Genomic DNA, 12,993 nt, shown 5'->3' with positions numbered 1-12,993 from the left:
TGACAGGAGCTCTGTGGGAGGGGACAAACTCACTCAGGGCTCTACACGCTGCCTGCCCAGCGCATGGCACTGTGTGAAGGCCTCTGAAGTCCATGCTTCTGCAGCAGGATGTTTTTCACACGGCTGACAACAGGATCTTTCCTGTTACTGCGGCGTCTCATGGTAAAGGCCAGGTAACAGGTGACCTCAAAGGCTCCTTCTGGGTCTCACCAGTCATCATTCTAGCCTGGGTTCTGACATTAACTTGTGGTCTGGCCCAGGGCTAGCATGCCCTGTCTAGCTGGGAGTGCAATATTAATAGGAAGAAAGGGAAAAAGGGAGGGAGGGAGGGAGGGAGGGAGGGAGGGAGGGAGGGAGGGAGGGAAGGGAACAGCATTAATGTTATTCCTCTTCCCTTAGTTAACTTTAATTTTGTAATTTTTAAGTGTGTGTGTGTGTACGCGCGTGCGCGCACGTGCGCGCGCGCACACACACACACACACACACACATGCTTGCACACTGGTGAAGTCCAGAGGCATTGGATCCCCCTCGAATTAAAGATAATAGTGAGGCATCCAACATGGATCCTGGGAACTGAACTCAGCTCCTCTGGAAAAACAAGAAGTGGTCTTAATGTTTGAGCCATCTGTCCAGCCCAACCTTCCACCTTCTTAAAAGAAGCTGGAAGCCAGGTGTACTGGGCCACAACCTGTAACCCCAGCCCTAGGGAGGTAGAGAGGCACGGAAGTAAGAAGCACAAGGTAACATGTTCAGGGGGCAGCCTGGGCTACATCAGACACTGTCTTAATGAACACCTGTATCCCAGCAGTTGGGAGGCTCGTACAGGAGAATTGGCATGAAAAAGAGGCCACTCTGGACTACATACAGACTTCCAAACCAGCCTGGGCTATGGAGTGGGACCCTGTGTCAAATAAACAAATCCAAATATGATCCTTCAATGTACAGCTGGGGAAACTGATCTTCAGACAAGACAGATGCCGAGGCCCAAGCTTGGGACTGCTTCCTGGTTCCTCTCGTGCCCACAGCTAAGGCCAGCAGGTTCACCAATGCCAGCTCCATCTCCTTGGGCTCTGCCCAGGACAGGCCTCCTGCGGCCTGCTCCCAGGGTCTTTCTGCCTTCCCAGCCTTTCTCAGGTCCATTCCAAGGACTCTGAGGGGTCCTCCCAGGTCCTCCCAGGTCCTCCTGAAGCGTGGCTGCCTCTGCTGCCTGTCTTGGGGAATCCTGGGGCCTTGGCAGAGCGGTGGTCAGCCTTAGACAGTCCAACGTCAGACTTTTCTAACAGCGGCTGTCTGGGAAGAGAGAGGCATGTTTACCTAGGGCATGGCCCAGGCAGGGGCTGTGGCTTCCTTCCCACACCATGAACCCAGCCAGTTGCTCAGTACACAGACCCTACTGTCCCCATCTGTGTTCAGTCTGCAAACGTCTATGGAGCACCTACTGTGTGCCGTCCACACTGCTTCACATGCCACTGACATCTGAAAACAAAACAACAGGCTAGACGGGCGGGGCACACCTGTAATTCTAGCTGAGGGCGGAGGATCTATCTGAACTTCAAGGCTGCCCAGGGCTATACAGTGAGACTGTCTTGGGGGTAAACAAGTAAAGCTAGGCTTGGTTGTATATGCCTAGAATCCCATGCTTAGAAATTGGAAGTTGGAGGATCAGAATTCAAAACCAGCTCCAGTCACCATAGCAAATTGAAGGTTAGCCTGGGCTCCTTGAGACCCTGTTTCTAAATAAATTAAAAATAAAAAACAAATTTAAAGAGTGAGAGAAAAAGGTAAAAGGGATTTGGAACAGATGTCAAAGGCCACGGGGGCAGGGGGGAGGGGGAGGGCAGTGTCAGAGAGTCAGAGAGACTTAGGGCTTCACCGCCTCGAGTAGGTTCCTGCTGAATCCTCTGGGACAGTGGTTCTCAGCCGTCCCAATGCTGTGACCCTTGATACAGTTCCTCATGTTGTGGTGACCCCCCCCCCATAGCATTATTTTTGTTGTTACTTTATAAACTGTAATTTTGATACTGCTATGAATTGTAGCGTAAATATCTGTGTTTTTGGATAGTCTTAGACGACCCCTGTAAAAGGGTCCTTCGAACCCAAAGGGGTTGAGACCCATAGGAGAAGAACCTCTGCTCTGGGGCTGGATGCTACGGGGAAAATAAACCTCAGCTCTTCGCTGAGGCCAGGACTGCACCAGATCTAATCTTATCCTACAGTCAACTCCCTTTGCCCCCAGGGCTAACCTCTTTCCACTAGACTTCTTATCAACGCCCCACCCTCACCCCTACACCACGAGCAGGAGACTCATCCCTCAGGCTAATTTGCATGTGCCGCTTCCTCTGCTGGAGGAGCCCTTTCTCCAGTTCTTCCCAGATCCGATTTCTTCTCATAATTTGGATGGGATCTCACGTGACCTCCATTCAGAGGTCTCCCTTGACCACCCAAATATAAGACCACCTCACATCTGTCCATCTCCATCGGTCCCATTATCCCCGAAGGCTGTGGCATTACATACTCAGTGAGCTGTTTGTCCCTTGTCTTGGGCACACTGCAAGTGCCATCCATCAGAGCCAGGGACTTCAACCTCCCCTTCCCTGTGGCGCCCTCGTGGAGAACTAAGAGATGTGCACCACTGCCCTTTGTGGTGATCTTTTATTTGTTTGGGGGTTGTGTTGTTGTTTTGAGTCGGGGTTTCCTTGCCACCCGGGCTAACCCTTCCTGCCTCACCATCCCAGGAGTGAGGATTACAGATGTGAGCCACCACACAGCTGCAGCTTCACTGTCTTCAACTGAAGGAGCTCATTGCTGAAGCTGCTGTGCATTCTCTCTCCATCAACCTATATAACACAGATGTTTTCCACACAGAAAGCTTCTGCAGTTCACAGAAGAATCTTGAGAATCCTGGAATTCCCTCTGTCAGCAGGGCTACCAGAATGGGGAACAGAACAGACATTGTTCACCCCTTTCTCAGAACCAGGAGCCGAGCAGGGGTGATAATGAAAATTTTACCTGTTGCAATGGGGTATTGGAGTAAAAAAACAACAGAGGCATCTTCTAAGCGGTAAGAAGGGGGCGTCCCTGGGATAAGCATGCAAAGGAGGTTTGTTCTCTGGCCTTGTTTGTTATATCATCTAGCTCTGCTCTCCTTCATACAAACTGGTTGGAGTTCAAATCCCAAAGCTGTGTGCTTTGGGGTGAGTTATTTAGCCTCTCTGAGCCTTGCTGTCTTGCTTGAGAAATGATATCATTATGGCACCTACCTCACCGGGCCACTAAGAGTTGAGTTACAAAGTGCTTTGGACAGCAGGGAGCCCCGCAGGAGTCATGAAATAAGAGGCTAGAAAGTGACCATCAGGACCCGAGGAGTCAGCCTCCAGCGTCCATCTGTCCTCCCCACAGCTCTCCACTCAGGGACCGATCGGCTATACTTTCTTTACATGCAAACACTAACTTGCTATTTTCCTTTCTTTGAAGGCACATGTTAAGTTTTTAAAAAGAATATGGACTCTTTTGTTTTTTTGAGAGCTTTTCTATTAATGTCTTAATATGCCATTTTAAGTCTTCCTAACTCAAGGCAAAGCAAATTCAGAAAGATTTAGAAGTGTTTGTCCATGTGCTGATACAACCAACCCTGTTCCCCATGGGCCATGATGAAAGCCGTGATGCTTGGAAATGTGATCATGAATCTTTTGAACATTTTGTCCTGTGGTTTTAAAGCCTTTTGATCACCAGCCTCGATTCAGAGCCCATTGTACTATGTATACTATATATACTGTGCATACTGTATATATGTTGTATATACAGTATATACTGTGCAGTGTGGTATACATACTGCATATACTGTGTATGTGTGCATACTGTATACACCATGCATACTGTATATATTGTGTATGTATTCTGTATGTACTGTGCATACAGGATATACCATATATGTATGCTATATATACTATACTGTATATATTATATATACAGTATATACTGTGCAATATAGTATATATGTACTGTATATATGTGCATACTGCGCATATTGTATATATAGTATATACTGTACAATGTGATATAGATATACTATATACTGTACATACTGCATGTACTGTATATACTGTGTATGCTATGCATAGTAAAAGCACAGGTCCCAGGCCCACCTGCCTAGGCTGGCACTGTGTCACCCCTGAGTGCCTTTGGTCATTTTGGCTGAGTGGCCTGATTAATCTGTGCCTCATTTTCCTCATCTGTAAAGTGGGCAACAACACTGTTTACCTCACAGGGTCACTTTGAGAATTAGGAATAATGCTTATAAAGAGTCCTTATTGGTATATTATTCGGGTCTTTGTTTTGTGTTTTTGGACAGTCTCAAATATTCTTGTCTGGCCTTGAGCTCACTATGTCTCACAGGCTGGCTTTGACCTCAACCCTGATCTTCCAGAGTGTTGGGGTTACATTCATGTACTGGGATTGCGTACCGCTAGACCAGTGTAGCTTCTCCCTGTGGCCACAGCACATGCGCACTTCCGGACAGTTGCCTCTTGGAACCTGCTGCCTTGCCCCCTTCAGGTGCTTGCTCCATATCAGCTAAAAAGAGGCTTAGCACACAGCAGGCCCACTGTTCCTTGCACATGGAAGGTGCACGGTCTCTAGCTACAGGAAATAACACCACAAAATTAATTAAGTAAGTAAGTAAATAATTAAAAATCCACTTTAGATGAGCGGTATTCCACCCTCATCACAGCCTTATGAAAGAGATGTCAGCCATGCTTCTAGGCATCAAGGGACTAACACAACACACAGAGGACTAAGGATCGTACCCCAAGTCACACAGCTAGACTTCGGCCTGACCCCAGGCAGGTTCCAGAACCAGCAGCTAGGCTACACAGCCTCTAGGTGCTGATGTGTGGGCTAAGCTCAGCTGGAGCATGGATGCCATTCTAATTCCAATTCCTCTCTAAGCAACACAAAGTAACTTGCTTAGAGATGCTGAGTCTATCACTGTGTGCAGGGCAGAAGTAAACAACCCATCTTAAAGCTAGGCAGGGTAAGCCGGGCAGTGGCAGCACATGCTTTTAATCTGAGCACTCAGGAGACGGAGGCAGGCAGATCTTTATGAGTTTGAGGACAGCCTGGTCGACAAAGCAAGCTCCCGGACAGCTAAAGCTGTTATATGGAGAATCCCTGTCTCGAAAAACCAAAAAATATTAGGAGACAGAAGCAAGAGTATCTGGAGTTTGATATAATTTTCAGTTCCCTAACCAATGCAAGGCTAGCCTGGATTACACTATACCCTGTTTCAAAATATGTCTAACAAATAAATAAACCTTAGACTGGAGGCTCCCTCCTGTCATCTTAACACTCAGGAGCACATGAGTTCAAGGCCAGCCTGAGCTATACTGTGGGTGAGACTCTGTATCCGAAAATCTGGGTTTGGGATCTGAATAAATTGGCTTGATGGTTTAGAAGATGTGCTGTTCTTCCAGGGGAACTGAGTTTGGCTTCCAGCATCCACAGTGGATGGGCTTACAAATGCGTGTTAACTCTAGCTCCAGGGGATCTGACACTCTCTTCGGGCCTCTTGGGACACCTACACATACATACATATATTCACACATACAACTACACATATACACACATGCAAATGAATATTAAAAAACAAAAACAAAAACAAAAACAAAAGCTGGTTTTACTGGCACATGCCTAAAGTTCCAGAGCTTGGGAGGCTGAAGCAGGAGGAGTGACAAGAGTTTGAGGTCAGCCTGGGTTACAATGTGAGACCTGTCTCAAAAACAAAAGAATAAAAGTTTCCCCACCTCAACACCTTGTGTCGAAGATCAAAAGGGACAAAGTGTGTGTCCAGTATCCTGTGTTTAACACAGAAGGGCCTCTGAGGAGAACATTTCTCTCCTGGCTAGAGGCCCATTCTCATGCCAGGGACGTGTGAGTCAGAAAAAATAGGAGGCTCAACTTCTGCACTTTAGCATACCTGGTTGCTTTTAGGGATTAGGTACGCCAGCACAGAACTGCCAGTGCAGGACCGAGACACTGTTCATAAAGGGTAGAGTCAATTGCTGCCAAGTGCCAATAAAGTCAGCGCAGTGTGCAGTCAGGCTCTGGACTTTCTGTAGGCTGACTTCTCAGCTGGAACTCTCTCTCCTTCTCCCTTCTCCTGAAGGACTCCTGCTAAACCTTTCTGGTCCATCTAAGGATAGCAGTCTGCTCTCCCAGAGACAAGAGGTCCCTGATCCTTTCCTCCAAGAACCCCTTGTATACCCATAGTTTGTTGCCCATAGCAGGCTGCTCTCTTTGGTCCCTGTTGGCTCGTTCACCAACCCAGCAAATGGAGCCAAGCTCTAAAACCACATTTGGTCTCCTCTGTGCCCCCTGTGCCTAGCAGAGTGTCTGGCACACCTGTGCCCCATCAGACAGTTGTTAAAGACATAATTGGATAAGAGTACAGTGAAGTAGTGGTGCAGTGAGCTTTAGGATGCATTCTGGGGATGCATTTCTCTCTTTTCTACGTGGGAGGAAGTGAGGCAATGGCTTCCAAATCCCAACTGACTGGGATGGCCAAAGTCACCTACAGACCTCAATAAAAATGACAGATGCTTGGAACTCACTCCAGGAGACCCTCATTTTCCAGATGTAGTGTTTAAGAAGTCTTCCCTGAGGGAAACCCTGTCTCAAAAAAAAAAAAAACAAGGAAGAGGAAGAGGAAGAAGAAGAAGAAGAAGAAGAGAGAAGGAAGAAGAAGAAGAAGAAGAAGAAGAAGAAGAAGAAGAAGAAGAAGAAGAAGAAGAAGAAGAAGAAGAAGAAGAAGAAGAAAATCATCTTCCCTGGGCTGGGGAGATGGCTCAGTGGAGTTTGGATCCCCAGAACCCACGTAAGGCCACATGCATCTGGAATTCCAGCATGCTCACAAGGTGAAATGGGAGGGAGAAGGGAACCTCCCTAGAGGCTGTGGTTTAGCTAGACTGGTTTGTGCAGTGGTAAATCACAAAGAGACCCTGTCTCAGACAAGGTGGAAGGAGAGGACTGACCCCCCACACAAACATGTACACGTATACACACACACACACACACACACACACTCATGCACGCACCCACGCACGCACGCATGTCCACACATACCAGAAAAGCTTCCTATGTGCAGTCAGGCTTGTGAACCTGAATCATAGAAGCTTCCATGATGAGGTAGGGTGGAAAGATGTGTAGAGGAGGTTGGGAGAATAATGGGAAAGACTACACTTCAGAAATGAAGGCTTAGAGCATCCGTAGATACTGGGCATGACTCTGTAATTGGCTAGCATCTGGGGTTCTACTCAACTTCGGATCCATCACTCTCAAAGGAGCAAAACATATTATAGTTTGCACCTTTCCTCCTTCACTGGCTCATGGAATCCTTACAAACAACGCAAGGTTTACCCTGATGGATAAAGAGATTGAAGTTGGACATGGTGGCATGCATCTACTACCTTATCTCAGGATCCACAAGGCAGAAGCAGGAGATCAGCTGCAAGCTTAAAGCCAGCCTGGGTTAGAGAGTAGATTCCAGGCTAGCTTAGGCTACAAAGAAAAATCCTAAACTGAGTGCACACCTTTGATTCCAGCACTTCAGAGGCAGAGGCAAGTGGATCTCTATGAGTTGGAGACCAGCCTGGCCTACATATTGAGTCCAGGCTAACTAGGACTGGTGAGAACTTGCCAAGATGCCCCCACAAGATACCGAAGTGTCAGTCGGAGGGATTAAGGAAAGAGTCCACTTTTGTACGGCTTGAAGTAAGACAGCCACTTGCCCAGAGAGGTACTGACAATGGCCTCTGACCCAAGGCTGCTGCTATTGGTCAAAAATAGCATGAAAAATTGGGGGCTCATTTGACACTTAGAAACAGATATACTACCCTAATGGAGACCTGTTGTTAGTGGCTAAGTGACTCCTATCTCCTTAACTATCCTGTCCTAAGCACTTGCAGGTGTTGCTGTTCTGGCTCCCTCACTCCATCTGACTGTCCATCCATCCATCCATCCGTCCGTCCATCCATCCATCCATCCATCCATCCATCCATCCATCCATCCATCCATCCGTTCATCCATTCACTTAGCCTCTCAGACTACATAGAGTCCTACCCTATAGAAACCTGTTGTATAAATAGTACAAACACAAGAAAAAACGATCAGACAATTCAGACCTGGCCCTCAAAGAGGTCAGAGTAGTAACGGAAATGATGTATCACTGAGGGGACAAAGTAATAATCAAGGTATACAAAGATAGGAAGTAAACAAAGCCAGGGGTCAGATTAGCACACAATGTGCACACCACGGCATCTTATCCTCACAGTTGCCCAGGATAGTTCCAAAGTCAGCTAGGAGCTAGATGCTGATACCCAAAGCAAACCCTAACTCTTGAGTCCCAGTATACCCCACTGTGGCAGACACTGCGCAGTAACTGTCCCTGATCCCATGTAACACATGGATGTGACGCATGTCTTGAGGGATGTGTGTTTAGAATCTAGAAACATTGTAAGTGGTCACAGCTGATGGGGAGAGACGTTATTGGCCTCTGGTACGTGCAGAAGAGTTCAGGGATGGTACCTAGCATCCTACAACACACAGGATAACTCTCTACAACAGTTATCCAGCCAACGTGCTGGTAGTGCTAAGATCCAGTAACCTGCCGTAACAGAACAACATGGAACAGTAGAGTGCTGCCCCCAAAAGAGGATCAAGGCAAGGCTGGGCTAAACCAGCCTCGACTTTCCCATTTCCTTCCACCTTGACTTTGAACTTTCCTTAATCTACGAACGTCTGCTGAGAGATATGGGGAAACTTGATTTTTAATTGAAAACAGCAAGGCAGGGGTACTCCAAGTGTTCTGAGGGAAACTCTTCTAGTCTCCTCCAGTCTCAGACATGCAAAGGTCAACATGATACCTGGTGCTGGGAAAGCACACAAGGTACAAAAGCCAACACAGTGAGGATGACAGAAAGGGCAAGAAGTGCCCAGAGCTGGCTGGCACTGAGGGCCACTGTTCTGGGGCTGTTCGTTAAAACCTTCCTGATGGATTCCGTGTGCCAGCCATCATGTGACACTTTATAAGACAAAGCCAAACAAACCCCTGATGTCCCTGACCTCATCAGGTTTATAGTCTAGTCAGAGGACAGACGTTCCAATTCACATCTGATCAAAGAGAGATTGTCTCTAGAGTGAGGTAAAATCAAATGTGCCGTGGATGGACTCGAAATTCATAAGTCCAAGTCCATCTACTGTCACCCCACTATAGAGACTGTCCTACTACAGCTCTAAATCAGGATACAACAATGACGTACTGGGCGCTTTGCCTGGGTCTAAGCACTCATGAGCTCCTTCGCTGGTCTGCTGATCCCAGCCTTCACCCATCAACCAGCCACTGCTGAGCTGACCTCAGGGACGGACACTGTTGGCCCCAGGAGGTGGTTTTGTTTTTTTTTCCTTTAAGTGTTTTTTTTTTCTTTTGTCAGAATGAGAGCCCTTCTGAGTTCAGGAAAGCTAACCATACAGCGTGAAGAAAGAAGGAAGAAGTTGGATGCTAACCCGAACTTATTTTATGAGAAAATGGAGTTTTAAATGCCCCCCCCCACTATTGCAAATGCTCTACTATCCTGGGACAATGGCGGTTTTTTATTGTTTGTTTTGTAGTTATGGGAGATGTATACTGTGACTCTGGCCATTGGAGCTCCCCTCCTCGTGACCCATCACATCTGTGGCGTGGCCAAGAGGATTCGCTATATCATATATATGACTATATCATATCTCAAGTCAGATATATATATTTTAAAATCCTGAACCTTAGTTTTTTGTTCTTTTTTCCTCAGAGATAACAATATTGTTTATTTCACATAACTATTGTGACCACTAAATGGGACAATAGATACAAAATATCCACCAATGCATATATATACACACACACAAGCATATACTCATTTAACTATCCATCCACCCATACATACATATATACATCCAATCATCCACATATCCAATCATCCATTCATCCATACATCCATAAATTTAACTTTCTAAACACACATCCGAGCATTTGTTCATGTATCCATTCAACCACCCACTCATCCAGTCATCCAACCATACATTCGGCCATTCAACCATTCATCCATCCAAACCATCTGTCCATCAATCATACATTTATTCATTCACCCATTTATTTAACTACCTAACTACTAAACTGTCCACATAGCCATTCACCCAACAATGAATCTATCCAATTATCCAACCATCCATCCATCCATCCATTCATCCATCAATTCAACCATCCATCCTTTCTTCCATCCAATTGTCCATATAGTCATCCAACCATCATCCAACCATACACACATTCATTTAACTGTCCATCAATCAAGTATTCATTTTTCCATAAATCTTTATTTATTTAACCATCCACATATAGCCATCCACTCAACCATGTATCTATCCACTTAACCATTTATCCATCCATCATTCCTCCATCCATCATTCCTCTAACCATCATTTTCCATCTATCTTTCCATCCAGCCATACATTTAGCTATCCATTTATCCAAACATCCGTCTATACACACACCCATTCATTTATTCATCAAACCACCCATCTATGCCAGCAACTCTATGTTGGATACTAGCACTTGGTAAGCACTGCAAAGAATCTGAAAAGAAGGGACATATGAACATCTTCTGAAGTATAGACTTAGAAGGCAGAGAGATGCTGTTGAGGGTGTTCTTACTGTATTGCCCTTTAGGAGGACTCTGTGGGGCCTCTTCTTCACCTTTAGTCTATGCTAATGGAAAGGTTGTAGTTTTCAAAGCCGAGTGCTGCCCCTTTCCAGAGCCAATTCCTCTGGCCATGAGTTCAACCAAGTCTTACATCTATGAATTAAAGTATATCTAGCTCTTTAACTATGCCCTTATAACCTCCAACCCAGTGAAATTAGCTCCATTTACAAAAGAGGAAGTAGGTTCAGAGAGGGAAGTGACTCTTCCAAGGTCACACTACTTGTATGTGGGATGGGTTCCAGGTCAATTTATTCTTAAGCTTCTGCTATTTCCACAGTGCCACATTCTCCTGCTCAGTAGCAAGTTAAAGGAGAGAACCCTCAGGCAAGTCAGAAGTGACAGTCCCTGACAAGTCACTAAGAATGATATCAAGAGCCTAATGACACAGGTCAGTGGGTAAAAGCACTTGCTGACAAGGCTGATAACCTGAGTTCGATCCCTGGGCCTCACATGATGGAAGGAGAGGACAACTCCTGAGGGTTGTATGCTGGCCTCTGTGAGTACATTATGATGCAAGCATGTACTCACACAAATAATAAACATAATGTATACTAAAAAAAGAAGGATGTTAAGTAATATTTACTGAGTCTTCAGTCTGTGTGATGTCGTGAACTTTACGTCCTGCCTCCATGTGACATTATGGATCTATGGCTCCAACTTTGTCTCCATGTCAAAGAAAAGAATGGAGGCACAGAAACATGAAATGACTCAGATGATTGTCCCACAACCAGAAACAGAGCCAAGATGCACAGCATTCCAGAGGCCAAGCTCTGTATATGTGTATGCACATATAATTTAGCATCATAAAATACTTCAAGTTATTATTTTTTAATCTAGAATGTGCCTCAGGGGGAAAACATTTTCTTGGATCTCTCTTCTCAGAAACAAAGCTGTCACCAGTCTCTTTGTGTCCTACCACGGAATTTTCTATGCAAATACAAACCCATGTGTACATATATAGGACTACATCCGTTTTGTTATCAGAAATATCCGCAGGCTTTTGCTGCAATGGAGACTTTCAGTCTGCACACACATCTGCATTTTTTCTTCAATAATGGGACAACATTCCATTATAAATTCACAGGTTCCCCATATGCTGGCCACCCGAAGCCTTTGTGGTGGTCATAGCACATTTCCCCCAGCTTCACACACCCAATGCAAGAGCACACTCAATTTTCTTGACCTCTGCAGGGTTATGATTTCAACTTCATCCCCATGGAGGATGGAGAAACCAACAGACTATCCCCCGAGGTTCATCCACTGAAGGTCCCACCCCAACTGGCTACATGGCCAGGCTCGGCACCACTTTCAGGGGATTTCACACACCACCGAAGTATCTGTCTGGGGACCCCTGCTTTCTATAGAATTATGGAAAGTTTCCCTGGGTGTTGGCTCTCAGAAAAGCCTTCTTCAAAAAGAACCGAGCCCTGGCCGCAGGCTCCTGCGGCTCCTCCTTGCACTTCCCACAGAGCCATGCCCTTGTTGGGGACTTTAGTGAGCAAGGCCCAGCGTCTCCTGAGATTCCAGTCATTCTAAAAAAGAACCCTCAGAGGGCCTTGGAGCCCATCAGAACCACAGGGTTGTCCTGTAGCCTCTCCATAGCCTGACCATGGTCCTACCCTGTCCATCCATCCCCCAGCCCCAAATATTGGCCTTACTTACCATAAGGACTCGTCACTGGAGCCCCGAGGGGCGCGTTCACACTGACCATGACCAAGGGTGCCCAGCTGGACACTGGGGGGCATGGAGGAGCTGGGGCCCACACACAGCGGCAAAGGGGCCACCGGGAGCCGGTCCACCAGGAAGGCAGTGAGCACAGCCAGCTGCCACCGCCCGGTTATCTTATTGATTCTTCTAATCACCCAAGGTGGGTGGATATGTTAAAGAGTAACCAGTCACTTAGGGAACCTGTGGCTGGGGATTGTCGCTTTTGTCATGGCAACGGCAACCTGGCTAGACCTGAGGTCCACTCAGGTCCCAGTCCTGGGCTCTGGGGTTAGGAGAACCTGAAACCAGATGTTGGAAACATCAGCCCTACAACTTGAGAGAAGGGGTTGAGCAGGGTCTGGGGAGTTGAGAGTCTGTGGTGGGTGGAGTTTTATGGCTCTGGACTACGGGTGTGGTGAGAGCATGAAAAGTGGGGAAGCTGAGGGAGGGGTAGAGGAGGAAAGGAGGGTGGAGAATTAAGTTTATTGCATACCAGAC

General features: G+C 46.5%; 1 protein-coding gene across 1 annotated transcript in view; it reads right to left on the bottom strand.

The window, feature by feature from the left end:
- The window catches only part of Hnf4a (hepatocyte nuclear factor 4 alpha), a 61,019-nt gene extending 48,409 nt beyond the window's left edge, over positions 1 to 12,610 (bottom strand). Inside the window, exon 1 of the mRNA XM_040732843.1 lies at positions 12,451 to 12,610. Within this exon, the coding sequence (XP_040588777.1) occupies positions 12,451 to 12,499 (49 nt within the window). The 5' untranslated portion in view covers positions 12,500 to 12,610. The remainder of the gene's footprint in view (positions 1 to 12,450) is intronic.
- Positions 12,611 to 12,993: the final 383 nt, after the last annotated feature.

The sequence above is a fragment of the Mesocricetus auratus genome, unplaced genomic scaffold, assembly GCF_017639785.1.
Source record: "Mesocricetus auratus isolate SY011 unplaced genomic scaffold, BCM_Maur_2.0 Super-Scaffold_100028, whole genome shotgun sequence".
Classification (NCBI taxonomy): Eukaryota; Metazoa; Chordata; class Mammalia; order Rodentia; family Cricetidae; genus Mesocricetus; species Mesocricetus auratus.
The sequence above is the reverse complement of the archived record's forward strand: the minus strand, read 5'-3'. Positions and strand labels throughout refer to the sequence as shown.